Genomic DNA, 21,047 nt, shown 5'->3' with positions numbered 1-21,047 from the left:
TGAATCCCAGGACGTGCCTTGCAATCTCTCTGCAAGATTTTTTTTTTCAAATGTGGCTCTCACGAGTCGAAATCATCATTGATTTTAGCGCTATTTTTGTAGATCGCCCATCATCGACAAATGTTTCATCCACGAGAAGCGACGGTCATTTCAAATCTGGGTCAGGTTATCAGGGTAATGCCCTATCCTTGAGGTATAGACTGACAAATAGCATAGGGTATATCGTGCTTTTAACTCCGTGAAGTATGTCGTGACAGCTAGCCTTCCGCGCTTATGACTTATATTAGGGCAGCAAACCAGCAGAATTCAAGGTGTAAGAAGGTAGAAGTCTCGTACTTGTGACTGTACTATTAGGAATTTTGAGCAAAATTGAAATGGGTACGGATTTTAACAATGTTCGCAACTCTCTTCCCGATACAAATAAATATCTCTCTTGTCCCCTTGAGTCCCATCTCACCATTCCCCGTCATAAAAACTCCCAGCTGGCCTTCTCCGCCAGGATGTTTCCAAGTTGCTCGCAGAGCAGAAGCATTAAGATTTCGGCGCCCGCCGATAATAACAAAACTTGCAAGCGTGCCCTTTCTCCGGCCAGTGATAAGAGAGAAGAAAATGTCCGCCGGACTGCAAAGATTCCCTTTCCGACATTTCAGTAACAGCTACGCTTGCTGTCCCTGATCAAGTATTATCACAGGGTCCACTACCGACGACACTGGGTAAATGTACATGCTTTATTCTTCGTGTTTCAGCCTGAGATTTTGTCAGTAAAATTTGCTACCAACAGTCTCTACTCTAAGTTTAACTCTTTTAGCACTTATGACGACTCTTTGCGGCCACTTCGCTCACACCTTATAAAGACCTTTTCTCGGTTATCCCACAATGCATCGCTGTATCAAACATCGTTTTCACACTCAAAACGACCAAAACATACTGATTCTATTGTTGTGCAACTGTTTGTTATACAAAAATAACTCAAATTTGCAATGCAAAAAAAATGTCTCGTCTATTTTGTATCCATCGGCGACGAAAAGATAGGTCAGGGTACACTGTATAACCTGCCATAGTGTTCGATGTGTAACATACCCTACGTATACCCTATGGTTAAAGAGTTCTATGAGTAGCGTATGCTTTGTACAACGTAGCGCAATGCATCATATGTGAAACCGCTAAAACAACCATTGCTATAAACTTAGGCAGAGGAAGAAAACAATTATATCGAAAAAACTGTCCTAAGTCAAAGGCCATTTTATTTCTATTTTCCCTTTGAGGAACTACTTGCACATAACGACTTTCGTGGTCCGGTCGTTTCATTCTAATAACACTGAGATAATATTGTCGTCGAACTCAGCTTCGAAAAAAAATGTTTTCTCCCATAGAGAAACTAGTAATAAAATGCCAATTCAGCATTTTATTTCAGCAGCTAAATATACTCCATATTTTATCAATGAGCTCAGTGACCCTTATCTTTCTACTTGGACTTTCTTATCACTGACGCGGTAGACTAGGGACATCCATCTTCCAAAGAAAGGGGCCATTCCTACAATTTGAAATCTCTTAGAAAGGCGCTACTGCCTAAAACCAAGTGTAATTTTCCATGGAATACAGTCGTCTTGCAATAGTGAAACAAGTTTATTTCCATATGGGATAATACTTCCTCATTTATCTGTTGCATCATTACACGCGCGGTCTTTCCGTCGCTCTCTCACAATCTCACGCGCTACGAGTCTAAGTATAGGCCTACGTGCAGTGAAAGTTAAAATTATAAGCAAGCATGAGTAATGACCGAGCGCACATATGTAATCGCAAAAGTCTAGACTTATAGCCCGGACTTCGAGAGGGATTTCCCTTTTAAAGTCGTGGAAGGTGACAAATTAATTCATTGTTCAGCGATGTAATATAATACCTAGCCGATCACTATCCAGTTACACTGACACGGGCTCTGTCGACGTAACCCTAGCGGCCTTATACTCGGCTGAACTCGATTATTTTTCAACTCCTGTATCCTGACTATGTCGTTGTACACACTGTGGTGCTTAGCGTATGCCGTGGTTAGTCTGTCGACCCCGAGTTCGTGCGTCCCAGTGGCGAAGGCCGAAGACTTGAAGAAACGATGGATGGAGGGTCAGCAACTGGTAAGAGAGAGAGAGAGAGAGAGAGAGAGAGAGAGAGAGAGAGAGAGAGAGAGAGAGAGAGAGAGAGAGAGAGAGAGAGAGAGAGAGGGGGGGCACAGATATAGACAGTGAGTGAGGGACAACAGATATCGGTCACGAGAATGCTTAATTATCGATGTATTAACGTGCTTAATTATCGATGTAAACGGGAGGGTACCACTGTAGTTGAAAGACACCAACAGACAAACCGGTTAAAAATTGACAAACGGTTTGCGAGGTGGAGAAACTGTTTAGATACCAGTCACTCGGCATTCATTTCCGTAAAGCTTTTAAATCTAAACATTTACTACAATAATATATAGTCCGATGAATTTGGATATTTATGTCATGTTTGACACTTTTTCTTGGGTCATTGACACGAGTACATACACAAATTAAGAAAAACAGTCTCGACCTGCCCTGTTCCAGTAGCCCAGCTTTAGGAAACACGTGGTTTTTGTTTTGACCCGAGAGAGACCTCCTGCGTAACAGACCTTGACACGCGTTTGCTAGTCTCAAAAATACTATGCGAAGGCATGTATCAGCCATTTAACAACACACTCGGAAATTCCTATCCCGGTATACCCAACATTGGTAGTCTCCACTGCATTAACGCCAAAAGCATTGTTGTACGTAAGAAATTATCGTTACAGTCTTCTTGTTGCTTTACAAATGTCCTAACCGTTAATTTGCATGTGCTCTAGGCGGACGTACAGACATTTTTCTCTCTTTTCCGTAAACTCAAGATTATTGATAATTCACTGAAGATGGTAGGAGTTCAGACTGTAGAAGATATGTACCGAGCTTTCTACCCCCATAACTACACTATTGTGATGGACAAGGACCTCGGCGTGGATTCACGTTCCCACGATGTCATGAGCGACGGTATCTTTTCCCATGTACCCGACACAATGGCAGACGACAGTGACGCCCGGCCTAGAACAGAAATGTTTGACGCAGGTATTGTCAAAATACTTGTCATTTTTTTTCTCTGAAATTCCATTCAAAGTTATGCACGAATAAATTGAAGAAAACAAAAACAAAACGAAACAAAAAAACAACAAACAACAACAACAACAACAACAACAACAACAACAAAACTGCTGTAGACCTCCTTTAGACAGTGCTTATGCATTGTAAAGATATGGCTTTCGAGCGCAGAAAAATGTCAGCCACGGGACTTAGGTTAAACACTGCTCGTGATTTATTTTTGCCATCGATTGGTAATAATGTTGATATCGCCTATGCAAATTCACCAATCTTACGAGTCTTAAGTAGAATGTCACCTCGGGGACAGATATTCCGACTGTAAATCTCAAGTTTTACGATATTCTTTTGACCTACCACTTTTGGAGGTTCTTTTTGAAGCTTATGGAGTAAAAAAGATTTTCACCGGTTTAGTTGTGTGAAAATCGGGGAATTTTATTTTCCCCCATATAGATAACACACGGATGGCGGCCATTTTGAATTTCAAATATCGGTAAATCTATAGTGACACCACCCGAATTTTATTCTTGATTTTGAAAGAGAATGATCTAAAGTTTGGTTTTAGGAAAGTTTCAGCAAAAGTTTAAGTTTTTCATTTGCGAGGCGAGAACAACCTTGAAATCAAGATTGTCAGTATTGACAACATTGAATCGCAGATACTTGGCCTTTCAGATTTTGATTTATATTGATGACATAGCAAACTCTTCTGCCATTTTCAATTTTAGGCTTTATGCCGATGATTCTAATCTGTTCCCATCTATCCACAACAGTTCAAATACCATTCCTCTTGCTGATGTAAATTTGGAATTTCAGAAGGTTGTAAATTGGTGTGACTGTAGCAAATTAACTATGACTGTCGAGAAGACAGTTTTGTATGGTACTTGGAGGCAAGAAAAATCATAGAAAAATCGAAGCTTCACTTTATTTGAATGATATCACCTTAAATGAAGTTTATTGTACCTCTTTTGTTTGGGTGACAATGGCCAACTAATTGCATTGGCAACAGCTCGTTTTGAATTAAAAAATCTGTAGATTAACTGGTATGTTTTATAAATTGAAATTTATGGTCCGCCAAAATTTTTAGTTATGCTGTATAACACCATTATTTTACCTCACATCGCCTTCGGTTTTATATTTCTGGCATTTAAAATGAATTGTGCGTATTATATCAGGCAATAGTTATGATGCTCATACTGCACCTTTGTTTAAGAAACTTGAAATTCTTGATGTGTATAAACAATTTAAGCTTCAGGTCGCCATTATTTTTATTATATATTTCATGATGAACTTCTCATGTATTTCTAATCGTACTCCTCCGCAATTGATCATACATATAGCACTCGATCAAAAGATAAAAATGTTCTCCGTCCACCGAACGCCGAAACAGTTTAGGGCAATCTGTATTAAATTTACTGGTTCTTTGGTGTGGAACAATATTCCAGACGATATAAAAATATTCCCACGAGATATAGATTTAAACAAGAATTGAAGACTTATCTGTTAGATTTGTAGCTTTGTCATTTTGACCATAACTTTCCGTGGTAGTTCTCGTTATAATATACACCACTCTTTGCCAGATATGCTCCTGTTCTTTGATTTCTTATTATTTATGATCTCCGGCAAATTATAGTGAATTTCAAAGTAGCTTGGAATTACAACGTGCTAGGGTGATTAGAAAAACGTTTCTGGCGATAGAAAATAACGCCAACTGCATCCATTGCAAACGTTCTCCTTTGATAGATTTCGCAACAATTTAACCCAATACGACGTCCACTGTTCTCACGTAGAGAACACGTTCAGTGTAGGAAATGCAAATCATTGTACCGATCCGTAAAATTGTGCCCCCCCCAAAAAAAACCCCAAAACTTATCATTAGCGTTCTGTGCAGTTTCATCGACGGGAAACGTGATAAAGGCAATATAAGAATGTTCAAAAAGTCAGTGAACGGGTGAGTCTTCAATGGGTGCGCGGCAACACTGACGATTTTGACTGTGGCACAGTGAACATTCTATTAGGTATTATTGCAAAATTTACCGAAGGAGAACGTTTATAATGAATGTAGGTGGCGTTATTTTCTATCGCCAGAAACGTTTTTCTAACCACCCTAGCACGTTGTAATTCCAAGCTATTTTGAAATTCACTGTAAGCAATAAGCTTATCGGTGTCCTCTCGCTTGCTGCAATTTTTTTTGTAATTTTTATTTTTTGTGATATCATGGAACAGTCGCCATTTAAATACATACTGTAGACTGATAATTCTGAGTATGAGGCTGAACTCGATTAGTGCCTATGGCAACTATTTTTCAGTCCTTTTCTCGCGAAATGATTTCTTATAAATGGCAGTGTTTTCTTTACCAATAATTGTATTCAGTTGACATATACATGAGAATAAAAGTAATATTATTATCATTAACGATGCGATATACCATTACCGTGAGTAAAATCGATATCGTTACGTTAAGGGGTTAAACACCACTAATACGAAAGCTCATGTATAATGCCGGTATAGGGTTACATTACAAAATTTTCAAATATTTCAAGGAAGAAAAATCTACGGTCAGACACTTACATTTCAACAGGTTCCTTGTGTAATACAAAATGTGAATAGACATACGACGCCTTGTAGCAAAATTCAATGAAATTTCACCTATTTTTTTCGTTCGGTTTCTGCACTTAGCCGTCCTATGTTCACAGAGACAAGGCTGTATCGTGATCTCAAAAGTAATTGTGTCTGACATGATGCAATATCATTATGTCAATACCAATATCAAACCCTTTGATAGGTTAATTTTGAACGCTCCATCATATTCAAAGCCGTACTGTTAATTGACTGCGATGCTACTTTGTCGAAATAAAGTAGCATACCTAGTAGTAACCTAAAGTAGCATACCTAGTAGTAACCTAACTATATACTCTTTCTGATGAAATATTCAGCAGTACTGACTTTTAGTCTCTTCCAGCTGAGTTAAGCTCTTGTACACTCAGTGTGACAGTTTTCGGACGACCTCACTTTTCGGACATTTAATGACATGCTGTTCGTTGTACTCACTTCGTTCTGTATTGATAATTTACAAGTTCTGTGACAGCATATTAAGTCAGGTGACGCTGCTGTCCCGTTTTGGATAGTTTTTTTTCGGTAGAAGCTATTTCGGACGTTACACACTCGGCGAAGTTAGCCACACGGTACGATACAAGGTGTCGAAAGCAACACACAGAGACAGCCCATGTCCGATATGTAGGCACCATACACGTCGAAATATAGTTGCGTGGTCCATGGATTGAACATAACTAATTTATCACGAAATTTTTACAAACAGTTTTCTAAACACATCGAAACTGAAAATCGGGGGTTTGTATTTCAAAATATCAATATTTAGCCCCTGTAATCAGATTCAAAATACGACGTCCGATTACTGCGATAGCAGTCCGATTACTACGCACTCAACATGGGGTCAACAAGTTGGCAACTTTGACCCCCTAAATACCACTTCCGTCCTGTTAACAGTTTGAGGATAAACACAATAAAGTTTCGAAGGGTATGGTAATGAAATTTCGTAGTGCTCGTCATTTATGAAACGGCTCCGGGCGAAATTCTCTACCCTGTCCGAAAACTGTCACACTGAGTGTACTCTGATTTAAAAGCGCGCAGACGGAAATTAAGCTTTTGAAATTATCAGTTAAAGATATTCAGACTCTAAAATTTTCAAAATATTGTTCGCTTGTTGGGGATCACGACGAATCTCTTAGAGTGAATGAACTTTTGACCGTCTTACTTTAGAGAAAATCGATAGCTTACCCAAAGAGTTAACACGAAGATGGCGGCCATTTTGAATATCAAATATCTGGAAATGTTCGGTAAGTTGTGTCCCTAGAACAAAAATGTGCACGGCGACCCATTATCATTATTCTGTGTTTTGAAAAAAGGAATGGTTTAAAGTTTCATTTAGCAAAGTTTGGGAAATGTTTACGTCTTTCAGTTTCGAGGCGCCTACAACGGAAGTTCAGAATTTTTCTCAGTGTGTAGGATTTTCGAGCCGTGTTAAGTGAAAAAAAGAATCGCGCCCATTTTGAATTTTAAACACTGGTGAGCTTTTGGGCCCAGTCATTAAAAAGTATGCCAGCCAGTTATTTCTGTTGTCAGTTTGACTATAAAATAGAAGTAGCAAAAGAGTTAAATTCAACGTAGAATTTAGCGTGTGACCTGTTGTAGTGTATTCTTTTGGAAAATCTGTTATGTGTTCACTTAGACTTTTCTGACGAGTATCCCTCCTGTTGTAGGTCAGATTCTAATATTAGCCAACGATCAGAGTCAGAACGCGTCGCTATGTGTTATCTCATAAAAATGCTGGGTCAGGGTCGACTTCAAGCTTAACACTCTGCATTGCAATTTTCTCAGCGTTGGTTAAACAATCTTATGGCGCTTGTTCTTGTGAAAAAGAAAAAAAACCCAATAACATAAGTCCCTACAGTCAGTTTGGATAGAATTTCTACTTTGATTTCGGAATTTTTATTTAGGTAAGTCCTGGGCTGATAAATAATGCATAAATGCATTTTTGCCATTGCGCGCATCAGGCGACACCTGTGTGTCAGGTCATTTTTTTTCTTTATAAAAAAATCCCGAATCATAGTCCAGTCAATAAACAGATAACAAAACTTTTAATGATTCACATTATCTTATCACAAGCACTAGACACAAACAGACTCTATTCGTGAAGCTGCTTTCTCTTTATATCGATAAAGAGTAAAAATCAGATGAGAATAGTATTTTGCACCATGTGTAAAATGCCTATTACGGTAATTTCATTCAAATTTGTGGCTAGAAGAAAGAGAAGCATAGAACATCTCTTCTGCGCATCACTTACGCTAAACATCAAAGACGAGAGAAATGAATAATCTTTCTTTCTCGGCATTAAAGTCTGATTAGCATTCTAGTGGACACGTAGATTTGTACAAACATGTGTACATCACATGTTTTACAGGGAATTGTCATTGGATGTCAAGTTGCTTCAACATTGAACCTAGATTTTCACAGCTTGAACAAAATAGTAACACTCTGAAATAAGATTTGTTATGTCGGCTACGGAGGTTAACAACAGATAACTACAGAAGCATAGGACGAGGAAACGTCAGTCTCCTTACATCAGACACACATGTACTGATTTTGTTTCTTTAAGGGTGCTATTTATTCTGCTGTGCCGATAGAATAAACTTTATCATCGCGACCCCTCTCCCGGGGTCAGAGCCTATCTGGCGACCAGCTGGAGACTTTTAGGTCGATTGGGTCCATGCGGAAGAAATTTAAAATATAGTCGTTTTCGACAGCTTTCCCATGCAAATATCACCTGACTTAGCTAATATTATTTGAAAATACTCTATTTACATGACAGTTAAAGTGGATGGTGCACGTTACTTGGCGTAATTTGCTAAATATAACTTTTCTGCAAAATTCATTCCATTTTTAGTAATTTGTTAACCCAATATTGATTTATTTATGGGTTTCCCTTTTTCTATGAAAGTCGTAAATTAGGCGAGAAGGAAGCATAAATTTATACAAATGTTTGCTAATCACCATTTAGTATCAATTTTGACCATTTCAAAAGCGGCAAAAGAGTATAAAACCACATTTGCTAGTTCAAACAATGTGAAATTTTAACAGTTTGTTCTGTTAAAGAGTATTCAACATGACGGTATTTTGTGTCAGGTAAGATGGTAGTTACATTAGCAACAAGAGTGATTTCACTCTCGCGTAACATGATTTGAGCGCTGTTTTTCATGCCAGTTTTTCAATTGTTTCCATTTAAAGAGAGTAGATAACGCATAATATGTGAGAAAAACGTGTTTTTATCATATGGTGTAGTTTCAAAGCGATATAAAATTTCATAAGCTAGTGTCGAGTTTTTTACTTTGATAAGTTTTTCTGTGAAAAAAGTTAGTTTACCCAAAATATTCACCCATTAGGTTCTGAGTCTTGTCATGTTGTCTTTTCTTGAAAATGTATAGTATGAGGGGGTTTGCATGTTGTCTTTGATGAGAAATATTACTTTGGGGAAAGACGTTTCAGTTATATCTAAATGCCGAATACCGTATATTGGAGTCTACACGGTAGGATGTACGCCATACAACTAGATTCGCCTAAATTCCAGATTATTTTAGTGTAACGTGCCTGCATTGAGTTCAACCCAACCACATAGCTCAAATAGCCCAACATTTTGTGTAATACCAGGATCTCAGCCTCGAACTAGGTTTAAGGAGACTCAATCACTCTCTTTATATGGTACATCCAGGGCGCAAAGAAGAGAAGTTGGCACTGTGCACTCGATCATTGCATTTCAATGGATCAAACAACCTAAATGGCATCCCTATGAAACCAGATATGAACTGAAAATGCTCACGTGTTTCATTATATAGTGCAGTTGTGTGTAAATTTAAACCTTTGTCACATGTTTGCAACTTCATTGAAAGTGTTATGATCAACATCATTAACAATATTCACCACAGATTAATTCTAGAGGTCATTAAGTATTCAAATATGTAATTAGCTGAAATAAAAACAATTAATTTCTTTGACTGCTATCATTGTATCACCACTTTATATAGCAAGTGAAATTCCCTTTGGTCAAGTCCTTCAAGCCATATATGCCAAACTGCGAAAGCTCATTAAATATGCAAATTATAAATAAGCTGACATGAAAATACGAAATGACTTTCAATATTGTTATAACCTGGTATAATCATCGATGTACATAGCATGTTTTGCCAACTTTGATCAAGTAAATCCAAGTATATATCCCTAATTAGGAAAGTTCATTGAATATGCAAATTAGGGATTAACTGAAATGTTCTCATAGAATATGCAAATTAGGACTTTGCTTAAGTAAAAATGTGAAATGACTTTTAATAATGTTGAATCACAGTATCTTTAATGCACATAGCAAGTTACATCAACTTTGGTCTAGTCAATATTAATAAATATCCCTAATTTGGTAAGTTTATTAAATATGCAAATAAGGAATTGGCTAAAGTAAAAATGCTTAATTACTTTCAATAATGTTGTATCATAGTATATTTAATGTACATAGCAAGTTTCGTGAACTTTGGTCTAGTCAATTCAGATAAATATCCCTAATTAGGAAAGTTCATTCAATATGCAAATTAGGAATTGGCTGAAGTAAAAATGCTTAATTACTTTCAATAATGTTGTATTATAGTATCTTCAATATATGTAGCAAGATTCATCAAGTTTGGTCGAGTCCATTCAGATATATATCCCTAATTAGGAAAGTTCATTAAATATGCAAATACGGATTTGGCTGAAGTAAAACTCTTTAATGTCTTTCAATAATGTTATATCATGGTATCTTCAATGTACGTAGCAAGTTTCACGAACTTTGGTCGAGTAAATTCAGATATATATCTGTAATTAGGAAAGTTCATTAAATTTGCAAATAAGAAATTGGCTGTAGTAAAAACAATTAATGACTTTCAATAATGTTATATCATTGCATCTTTAATGTGAACAGCAAGTTTCATCAATTTTAGTCAAGTCAATTCAGATACATATCCCTAATTAGGAAAGTTTATTAAATATAGAAATTAGAAATTGGCTGATGTAAAAATGCTAAATGCCTTTCAATAATGTTAAATCATAATCTTCAATAGGCATACCAAGTTTCGTCAATTTTGATCGAGTAAATTCAGATATATATCCCTAATTAGAGAAAAGTTTATTAAATATGCAAATTATCCATTATCTTTATTGTCATCCCTTAATGTCTTTCACGGCTGATATATCTTGGTGTCATCAACATTTGTAGTAAATCTCATAAAATTGTGTGCAGTCGTTCTCAATGTATATCCGTTTTTTCTAAAATAATTAATTATGCAAATGAGCAAAAAGTAAGCAAGCCAAACCCCAAAAACTAACCAGTTCTTGCCATTTGCAAACTGAATCTATGTACCACATTTGATTCTGATCTGGCGAGCCTTTTTTGACGAGCACACAGAAAGACAGACACACAGACAGACAGACACACAGACAGACATAGCTGCGACATTAGCTCATGTGTTTGAACACGTGAGCTAAAAATTACTGATCAAATTTAACGGATAAAAAGTAAAAAAGGGTACGTACTCCGTCGTGAATAGGAAAAAACTGAATAAATTGCTCTTTGCCCGAAAATATAAACGGAGTATTCCCCAGAATCGGCGTTTCTACGTTTGTCCATTTCGATTTGTTTTAAACCTTTGAAAATACCGGACTTTACTTCCATTTTGTTTTCGTTGTTTTATTTCAAAGAACTTCACCCCGGCTTTTCTGAAAATACAGTAAATCGTCCGAGAGCTGGAAATGTGTTTACGGTTGTCTCGATTGGTTTCTTCACGTCTTTAAGCTGAGGCAATCTATAACAACTATTAAAAAAACGAATGTAGTTTACGTTGGAATTCTTCAAAGCCTCACCAATACTCGTATGCAATAAGCAATATGCAATATGGTAGTTGCAATAGTTTGCTGCCAGTTATAAGATTGGCAAGCCACAAATCAGAAGAAATAGGAATTTTGGAAGCCCTTTCATTGCAAACTTTAAATGATAATAAAAATGAAAAGTTGTTGATTTTTTTTTCATTTCAATCCAAAATGACCCGAAAATTAAAAAAAGGCAAATCATGAAATTAGTGAATTTTCTATGTTCCTGTCCTAGTAAAGTGGACATAACCACACAATAGGCCTACCTGTTGGAAATAAAGTTTGAGAAGAATAAACAGCAAATTTCATATTCCATGATTGTACAAGTTTATTTGGTCTGAAGAGTAATTATACCGGCTTAAAGGTATAGTGTCACCTGATCCAATTTTGCCACAATTACCGTGGAAAGAGAAAATCTAACCAATCACAGATTTTAAGCGGGTGGCCGCTTTTTAAAAAAAGCGCCCTCACATGGGCATTTTGAATACCAAGGAACGCCACTTTGACCATATATGGGCATATTTAGATTACAGGTGACTGTATACCTTTAAATAATTTGTTATATTTCCTTACCCTTGCGCCCCTCTCATTACAAAATTTCTCCCTATCATAGCTCTCCATAATTTCACACACGAGAGCACAACAGCCGTTGATGCGTCGTTCTGGTGACATCGCCTTCAAATACGGGCCAGTTCCGACATCTCTGAAATTCACAGTCAGTCAGTCGGCTGCAGCGTAACATGTCCCATCGATCAAGCCATACTCATCGACTTTTGAATTCTATATGTGTGGCTTTACTGGCACACACAGATTCACAGCATTTTCACAGATCCTCTGAAAGAAGGAGAGGCGCTTATGCCCGAGCATTGGTTTATGTTCGGACGAATAAAGTAGTTGGTAAAGAGCAAAAGTCATGTGTTTATTTTTATTTAAATGTATGCAGGATCAAACTAATATATGAATCATTGTTTTAATCTGGAACACGGTTAATTTTCCATGAACAAAATGTGATGAGATAATTCAGCTTCGGTGGCATTCAAATACAGGCATACGGACATACATACACTGGTATTGTGTTGTGATATGACAATCTAGTACGACGACCAATTTGAAAATGTGTTATGGTGGAACTATTCACAGCTATAGTGTTTTGAACAATGGCAAGACATAAGAATGAAGAAAGGGAAAAAAGTGTACTTTGCCACAATAAAAAACCCCGACCGAGCCTAATAAGTTTTTGAAAAACCTTTAATCAGAGTCACACTCTTCTTTTTTATACATGACCTTATATTTAATTGTTGTAAATTGAATTAAGGTTATCGATATCAACGTGGCTATCTCTATAGTGGGTGTAAGCTGAATACTTGTGTCCAAGTGCTCAATTTGTTATTCCGTTTTCCTCTATAGAGGCCGGGCTTTTAATTACTATACAAAATAAAGGAGCTCGATTCAAACTATTTGGAGCTGAATGTGTTTAGGGAGTGGGCCACTATTGAAACCAGATGAAGTGCGAAAATGCTTAAAAATGTCAAAAATTGTAAATTATACCATTTATAATGAATTTTTATATCAGCACTTGTGTATCTGTTTTATTAACTTCGAATTTCATTAAAAAATTATTTATGCACGATTCTTCAAAACAATCACTTACCACCTCAGTTGGTGAGCTAGAAAATTCCGGGGACTATATTTTTTGTTTTGCCTTTATGTAAATCACGACATTTTCAATGAGGCGAAGTATAGACTGTCCTCGGGCATGCTTTCGTCAATTTTTGTTTGAGAAAGAGAATCACACACTTTCCTTCTTGATGTTTATTAAGTAACAAATAAGATATCATCAAATTTGTATCAAGTTTTGTCCAAGCCGATAGATTTCCGTTAACTATGTGCGTTAATACAACGAAATCATTGACAGAATTTATCAGTTCTGCTAAAAAGAATCACTCGACGCCAGTTTTGTCTTGCCATGGTAATGCAAAATACGACACTTTCTCGGTGTCCCTCTTCATATATTTAACACGATTGGAACTAATTTTGGATAATTGGATGGTGAAGTAATGTCTAAAAAATCTGTAAATGTAAGCTCATCTGCTTTTCTTTTCACGTTACACACTTGTTTTTATGAGTAATTTGTAATATTGAGACATTCAGCTATAGGGCACCTAACATTTTTGAGAAATTTAAAAAATATAAAGATCTAATTATCCCAAATTAGTTCCAATCGTGTTATTTTTTTATTTGTTAACGGGAGGTAGCGCCTTAGAGATAAATATTCGGACTGTCAATTTTTCCCAATACCTTTCTTGTCTATCGTTTGTGAGAGTTCATTTTAAAGCTCTTGGAACGGGAGAAAATCGCCGTCTTAGTTAGAAAAAAAAGCATTTGCCCGCACAGGCTGACGGCCATTTTGAATTTCAAATATCGATAAATGTATAGGGTAACTGTTTCTCTAGTACCAAGTTTTGCACGGTGACCCTAATTTTTATTCTTGATTTGTCGAGGAGAAGAGTTGAAAGTTTCATTGATAAAAAGTTCAAGTCTTTCACCTTTGAGGCGCAAACTACATCAACGTTTTGATGATTCGCATTTGTTTTATAGTTATGGACAGAATTCATAAAGTGATATCCTTTTCCTTTCCCCGCGCAGTCCAAAAAGAGTATAATCTGTCCAGCTGTCAACCATTTCCGGTGGTCATCAACGTTCACGAGCTGGTACGGGACCCGAGCAGCAGCTTGTCGACCGGCGAAACCATCCAGCCGCACGTTCAAACTTTCCCGCAGTGCGTGCTGCTGCACCGCTGCGGCGGGTGTTGCCCGATGCAGGGGATCGGCGACACCCGATGCGTGCCGAAAGACGTCGACTTTGTTGACAAAGTGGTAAGTTGGTCTTCCGATCGAGGAAAACCATTCCACTGCAATTTTCACCGATCCGATGACGTCATTCGTACAGGAATTATTGATTAAAGGCCTTGTTTGTGCTTATAATGGCTACACATCATTTCCTTTGAAATGTTACGATTTATTCTTTGAGAAATGTGAGTTGAACTGTTTGTGAATGTGACCATGTAAGAGACAACACAAAATATAGCGGGAAACGAAAAACAGAGACAAGAAAATACCCCAAAACAATAACATCAATAACTTCTGTCTTTGAAATACGGAGATAGCATACAAATGATATATACGCACAAACATGACACTGTTGAGCATGTCATTTATTTATCATAACGTCTAGACGAATATTGTTTGCAATACCCTGTTACGAGTAACTCAACCGGTATCGGAACAGTCAATGGCATTACTCATTCATATCTTGGGTGTCAGGCGTTAAAGACGAGCCAAATCGAGCCGGCCATGGCCGGAATACCTGTATTTGATTAATATACTCCCTGTGTTTTCAGGTTATAATTTCAGATGCCGACCCGGTTGGTGAGAAGCATTTGAGTATCAAGGCTGTAAACCACACCGCGTGTATGTGCAGCTATTGTGGGAGTGATCTTGGAACGAAACCATGCAGTGGTGAAGGTGACGAGATAAACGGCTGCTCCAGGTGAGAGACCATTCTCACAGTGTCAAAGGTCATTACATGAGTTAAAATCAAGTTTATGATGAAAATTATATTGCTCAGTCCTACAGAGGTTACAACAACAACGACGACAATTACAAACACAGCTCGATAAGCCGTAACTATGTACTTATTTTCCACTATTTTGTTGATTTTGATGTACAGTGTCCTGTTACAACTTCAAAATCATGTTCAGCCTCATTACCAACTTGAACGTAACCTGTTTGTAATTGTGCTGGCAAAGCAACAGTCCTGTAGCAAAGCCATGTAAACATGACACTATACAGGGAGGAAAATCAGTAACTGTAATTCTTCTTTTCTTGAACAAGAATACTGAAAATATCATCAATGTTTACAGCTATTTCGCCAGTAAAGGGGCTTGTTTTATTAATTTGATTTGGAATTTCATTGCTCCAAATTACTGAATACGTGAAATGATTTTACTGTAATTAGCAAATGAGAGAGAGATACACTACAATGATGATGATGATGATGATGATGATGATGATGATGATGATGGTGATGATGATGATGATGGTGATGATGATGATAATGATGATAGTGATGATGGAGATTTAATATATTAGAGAATAAACGGTTATCAAAAAGGTCATGGGTTAAAGTATCACCAAAACACAGATAAAGCAGAATAAAAACAAACAAGCTAAGACTTATATACATACAAATAACAACAACAATATACACAAACTAATGGTATGCACATACAAAGGGTATCATCGATTTATCCCTGTTGAATCGGAAAGCTTTATTCATCAGATGTCAACAGTTGTGAAAACTGATATTTTAAAGCATACCTAAGGTTTCAATTCTTCACATAATTATCGTAAAACTAGGTCAAATAGCGTGATGTTGCTTCTCCGTAAACTTTTGTGTTTTTCACAGTTGACGTTAGGTTTTTTGGTTTACTAGTAGCCGGGATTTTTAAAACAATATTCGACAAGTCGGATATCAATTTTTCATGGGCTAATCAAGTCAAAAATAACCCAGAGCTTATTTTTGGTAACATGACAGTTCACAGGATAAATTTCTCTTGTGATGTCAATATATGCCCCGGAACCTCACCATTCAACGCATATGATTGAATTACTATAAATAGCAGCCATTTCCCAATGAACCACGCCATGCATGATTACACAAACATCCTTTTAAAATATAGAATCGTTCGATCTCGATAAAAATAACATCCACTTATACGTACATTGAAGTAAGCAAAGATACATCCTTTGCAACTCCTATTTACAGTCCAACACCGCCGAGCAAGAAAAGGAAGAAGTCGAAAGATAGAAGGAAGAGGAGAAGAGAGAAAAAACGACGTCGGAAGAACGGGGGCCGTCGTGGAGATGACGAGGAGGAGGAGGAGGACAAAAATGAGAAACGCCGAAGAAGAAAGGAACGTAAAGAGCGTAAAGAAAAGAGCCAAATGTTGACGGCTGCACCTATTATACATTAGATTTTGGCGAAAAGAGTACATTGTCATGGCGATTCCTTTGATGATACAAAGAAGACCGTATGCACAAATACATTCCTATTATGTGCTTTTATTTATTAGGCCCGATAAGAAAACAGAGAGAGAGAGAGAGAGAGAGAGAGAGAGAGAGAGAGAGAGAGAGAGAGAGAGAGGAGAGATGTTTCTGGATGTGCTAGCCAGCTAGTTAGTGATTTAAATGGACTCGATTCACATTGAAGAATACACTGTCAGCATGGTTAGTTTCACAGAAGTGTACAAGCTTTGTTCATTTCCTATAAAACAATCAGATGGCTGAAAAATCATGCATTTTATAATTTACCAAAGATATGTATTGCATGCTAAAACGACTATTTGTGCCTAAAGTAGGAACTGTATCTCTACGGTTTGACTCAGTTCCGAAAGTGATTCCTTATTTAGTTCTCTCACTGAATTGCTTCCAATTTTAAACATTCATTTAAACACTTGTAAAATTTATTTATTGTTAATAGACTAATTTATTTATTCATAGATAAATTTACATGATATGTTTATTGATACATTTGTGAGCTCCATTGGCTATAAACACCTAGTTGTGTTAGTGTTATTGTAACCTTATTTCCCACACTAGTGAACTGTAATTTTAATCTACTGTGTGTTGTATCATGTCAAGTTGGGGATTTCAATGTATCGACGATGAATATCCTTCAGTGGAATTGTTTGTTGTTATCAAAATAAAAACAATATCAGCATTCCGAAAATGTAATGTTCAAAATACTGTGGTGGTGGTAGACTTTTGAACTAAGAAGTGAATTATTTAATATCATAATTATGGATATGTTGGTACGCAACCCTTTTCATTATCAAATATATAACCTAAATCTTCAGACTGTAAGCGTTGCGATTACATTGTCTACATCCTTCAGTTCTCGCGGTTTCCCGCGGGAGCTTATGAAAACGAACCGGAAAAGTTCAATTAGGCGGCTGACTAGCAGGTTGATCGAACAGCGAGTGACTCGGCTATATGAATTCTGGATTTTTGATGGAAAAATTTACACTGCCTAAGTTTTTCGATAAGTTTAACTCAACCACCAAGACTAGTTATACGAGTGCTGACTGGAAACTCTGCACACTGTCACTGAAGTTGAACGTTGTGAGCACCTGCATGTAGTGCGGGAATATTAATGTAGTCTGCTGATACCCCTGAGTTATGTCGACTCATCAGACTTGATTCTGGACAGATTGTAGTAACTACGTGAATGAAGGTTTATTTTTTTCAGTGATTGAATTAAACGATTGCCTTGTGCCTTTGAATTGTGCATTCGATCAGCAGTTGAGTCTCACAGTAGACGCAAGGATGTATGTCACATCCCGGCGGTGGCAGTCCCCGGGTTGGTGGGTACCCATGCTTGTTACCCAAGTTTGAAAAGTACCCCTTTCCTAGAATATTTCTGAGAAAATTAACACCCCCTATTTGTGGCAAATCTGGGAGAAATTAGCTGTAAAAAACATACCCTTATTTTCGAAATCTAGGAGGTTAGTATGTTGACTTCCAGGGTTGACCCTGGAGGTTGACTTTGTATACATGTACATACATCACAAATGTTTGTCCTCACCTGATTTTAGTCACATTCATACACAATCATCTAGAGTGAGACTAGACCAGATTTAGTGTCCTAGGGAGATTATGAAAGGACTACCCCTAATCTCGGAGGTTACTGTGAAAAAGCACCCATTTTTCTCGATTTCACGGACCTAGAATCTCCGAGATGACTGAAGAAAAACACCCCCTTTTCCGTGAATTTGGTAACGCGCATGGGTACCCCCACCAACCCGGGGACTGCCACCACCGGGTGTCACATGCACTGTGTTACAAACGACGAGCGCACACGAACAAACAAAAACACTTGCCTCTTTCGCATCCTTGCATTCAGCTGTTGGTAGAGGGCGTTAAGACCGGTCGCACAGGGATCAGAATCAAAATGAACAATTATCATTTGACACATGTCTTAACAATAGCTGATAGATAATAAGTAACTGCAATAAACATGGAAACTACAAGATTGGTGAATTTATTATTACCAAGACTTATATCCTAACACGGTTTGAGTGGAGTAGCCGTGAACAAAACAATTTAACGTGAATATCATAATCTTCCAAATTGACGCAAAAATTAATATTTCACGCTCTCGATACATTAGCGTCCGTGGATGCCATAAATCCGCGCAATTCAACGCTTTTTGGACTATAACAATAAACAAAGTTGTCTGACTCGTTTACACATTTAAACATTTCGCCAGGAACGTATCCTTCTCATAGAGGTATTCTGCATATTACCTCCATATTCGTATTGTATCGTTGGCCACTCTTCACATTGATCTGTTATTGCCGTTTTAATTCGTCCATGGCGTGGGTTTGAAACAAGAGAATTGTGGCACGCCACGTATACTTGTAGGGGCAAGTGGTATTTTTTTCCTTAGTTTGTATCTTTTTTAATGTCGGTAGGAATCAAAATACTGGTATTTTGTTGTGCTCTGTATGGCGTCGGTATCTAACAGATATAGCCACGATACTGCATCATTGATCAAAACCGTAAGCCACAGCTTGGACAGACTAACTCAGGCTGAGTAACTCACGGACAGACTAACGGGACCTAGTCTCTCATTTGAGGGATACTCTGATGTATCAGTGGCTGGCCCGTGAGGCCTAGCCATGGTTCCGTATTCAATACATGGGTTCAAGTTCTCTACCATCACTCGCCGTCGGTTCCAGAGTCTGTCAATATATTTTCTTATCGATTTACAGCATGAACATATGTAAATGCCAGGAGACTGGGTCATCAAATTTTACTTTCGTTCAGTGAGTTACTTATCTGATTAGCTTTTAGATGGGTGCCAAGATCATTCTTTACGAACAGCGATAGAATTTGCAAGCATCACCCTGCGCTTATATCGACTGAACTCTTCTGTCGAGTATGATTCCATGATTAGTACAGCGTGAGAGCTTCTGGGGTCGCTTTCAGTCCTAGCTTTCATGTATATGTGTGGATCATCGGGAAACCACGGGGATCGAACGTTGGCAAGCAACGGAGGACGTCGCGTCCTAAGATGAATACGAATATGAATGTGTAAGTTTAGTGAGACATGAGATTTAGAGCGGGCCTAGTGTATGTCTCATTCTATATATCCTTTCAAATGAAGTGTACGGTACCGCCGGCTTGTGACCTAAGGAACACGGAATTCCACGTCCTAACGGTAACACGACGAGTCAGAAGGCCCACCCGATATCAGAGGACTCGGATATCATCACTTCCATGCACGAGCGTACAGTGGGTAACAGTCCTACTCCAGAGCAAAAAGGACGTGAGGACATGCCATAAAGATCAGTGCGCCCACGTCACCGGTGGTCTATTCCGCTCTGCGTCTATGCGCCCCATAGACGTGCGTACATACTTCTTCTCAGGCATATGTACACACGTCTATGGGACGCATAGATGCAGAGCGGAATAGACCACAGGTGACTGTGGTGCGCCTAAAAGATCGCGTGACGACGGTGTAAACAAATCCATTTAAATTACTGATTTCTGAGCGCTGGCTGTTGTTAACAGTACTTTGAGCCCATTCGAATTCTGGGTTGTTAACCCCTTACAAGTGCGCCTTGACAGAAGACAGAAGGGCTATAGAGCTCGTGTTGTCATCCTCTGAATAAGGGTCTGGCCAACAATATGTTGATGCATAAACAGGAGAGGGGGTGGTTGTCTACGGTTGATGAAATATGGTACAGAAGGCTACAGCACGGTCTGTCCACAAAATCATGGCTGAAAAGGAGAACGGGCAGCTATAGCAGAAAGATAACATACTGTGCATAATTCTGTTACGGATAAAACACGCAAAATTATAAAAATACAAATTGTGAAGCACATGTGCTAATAAACAAATAGTCCCGTTCTAATACTATTATGATTTGCATACATACCAATTTGCTTCTCAAGTCACCTGATTCGGCTGTACAAACCAGAACCTTAGGGTGTTTATTTTTGTTCTGTTCATAAAATTACACACTTTCTTGTTCTACCCCAAAATTGTGTTGAAACGCATGTAGTTCAACTCGCCAACAGAGCTGTCATCAGTGTGATATGCCAGTGTGGTTGTTGACAACTGATTTTTTGTGTACAGCATCGTATTCATTACGTAAAACGTTACAAGTTGGGTAGACTGAAAGATCCGTCGCTCGAGGACGCTTCCGTAGAGAGCGCCCTCTAACGACGGATCTAAAGCTAATATATTGTCACAACACACAACTTGGGTGTACAAGTCTAATACTTTGTGTATCGACGTACTTGTGAAGAGAGAAAAAACAATATACTTGTTTCCTGGATGGAATATAGTTTCATTTTATCATCAGAAGTTGAAGCGTTACCT

The 21,047-nt window shown here is 37.9% G+C and overlaps 1 protein-coding gene across 1 annotated transcript; it reads left to right on the top strand.

Annotated features, from left to right (window-relative positions):
• Positions 1-1,917: 1,917 nt before the first annotated feature.
• Positions 1,918-17,938, top strand: LOC139131316 (uncharacterized). Its single transcript, XM_070697324.1, has 5 exons — positions 1,918-2,129; positions 2,894-3,107; positions 14,244-14,473; positions 14,998-15,146; positions 16,425-17,938. Exons 1-5 carry the CDS (start codon positions 2,007-2,009, stop codon positions 16,630-16,632), a joined length of 924 nt encoding a protein of 307 aa, XP_070553425.1. The 5' UTR covers positions 1,918-2,006; the 3' UTR covers positions 16,633-17,938.
• Positions 17,939-21,047: the final 3,109 nt, after the last annotated feature.

This window comes from Ptychodera flava, chromosome 4 (assembly GCF_041260155.1).
Source record: "Ptychodera flava strain L36383 chromosome 4, AS_Pfla_20210202, whole genome shotgun sequence".
NCBI classification, from domain to species: Eukaryota; Metazoa; Hemichordata; class Enteropneusta; family Ptychoderidae; genus Ptychodera; species Ptychodera flava.
The sequence above is the reverse complement of the archived record's forward strand: the minus strand, read 5'-3'. Positions and strand labels throughout refer to the sequence as shown.

Bases quoted from the DNA above. Each gene is read 5' to 3' on its own strand.
- LOC139131316 (XM_070697324.1), top strand. From the start codon at position 2,007: ATGTCGTTGTACACACTGTGGTGCTTAGCGTATGCCGTGGTTAGTCTG. The intron at 14,474-14,997 runs GTAAGTTGGTCT...CTGTGTTTTCAG, and splicing joins TCGACTTTGTTGACAAAGTG to GTTATAATTTCAGATGCCGA. The intron at 15,147-16,424 runs GTGAGAGACCAT...TCCTATTTACAG, and splicing joins GAGATAAACGGCTGCTCCAG to TCCAACACCGCCGAGCAAGA.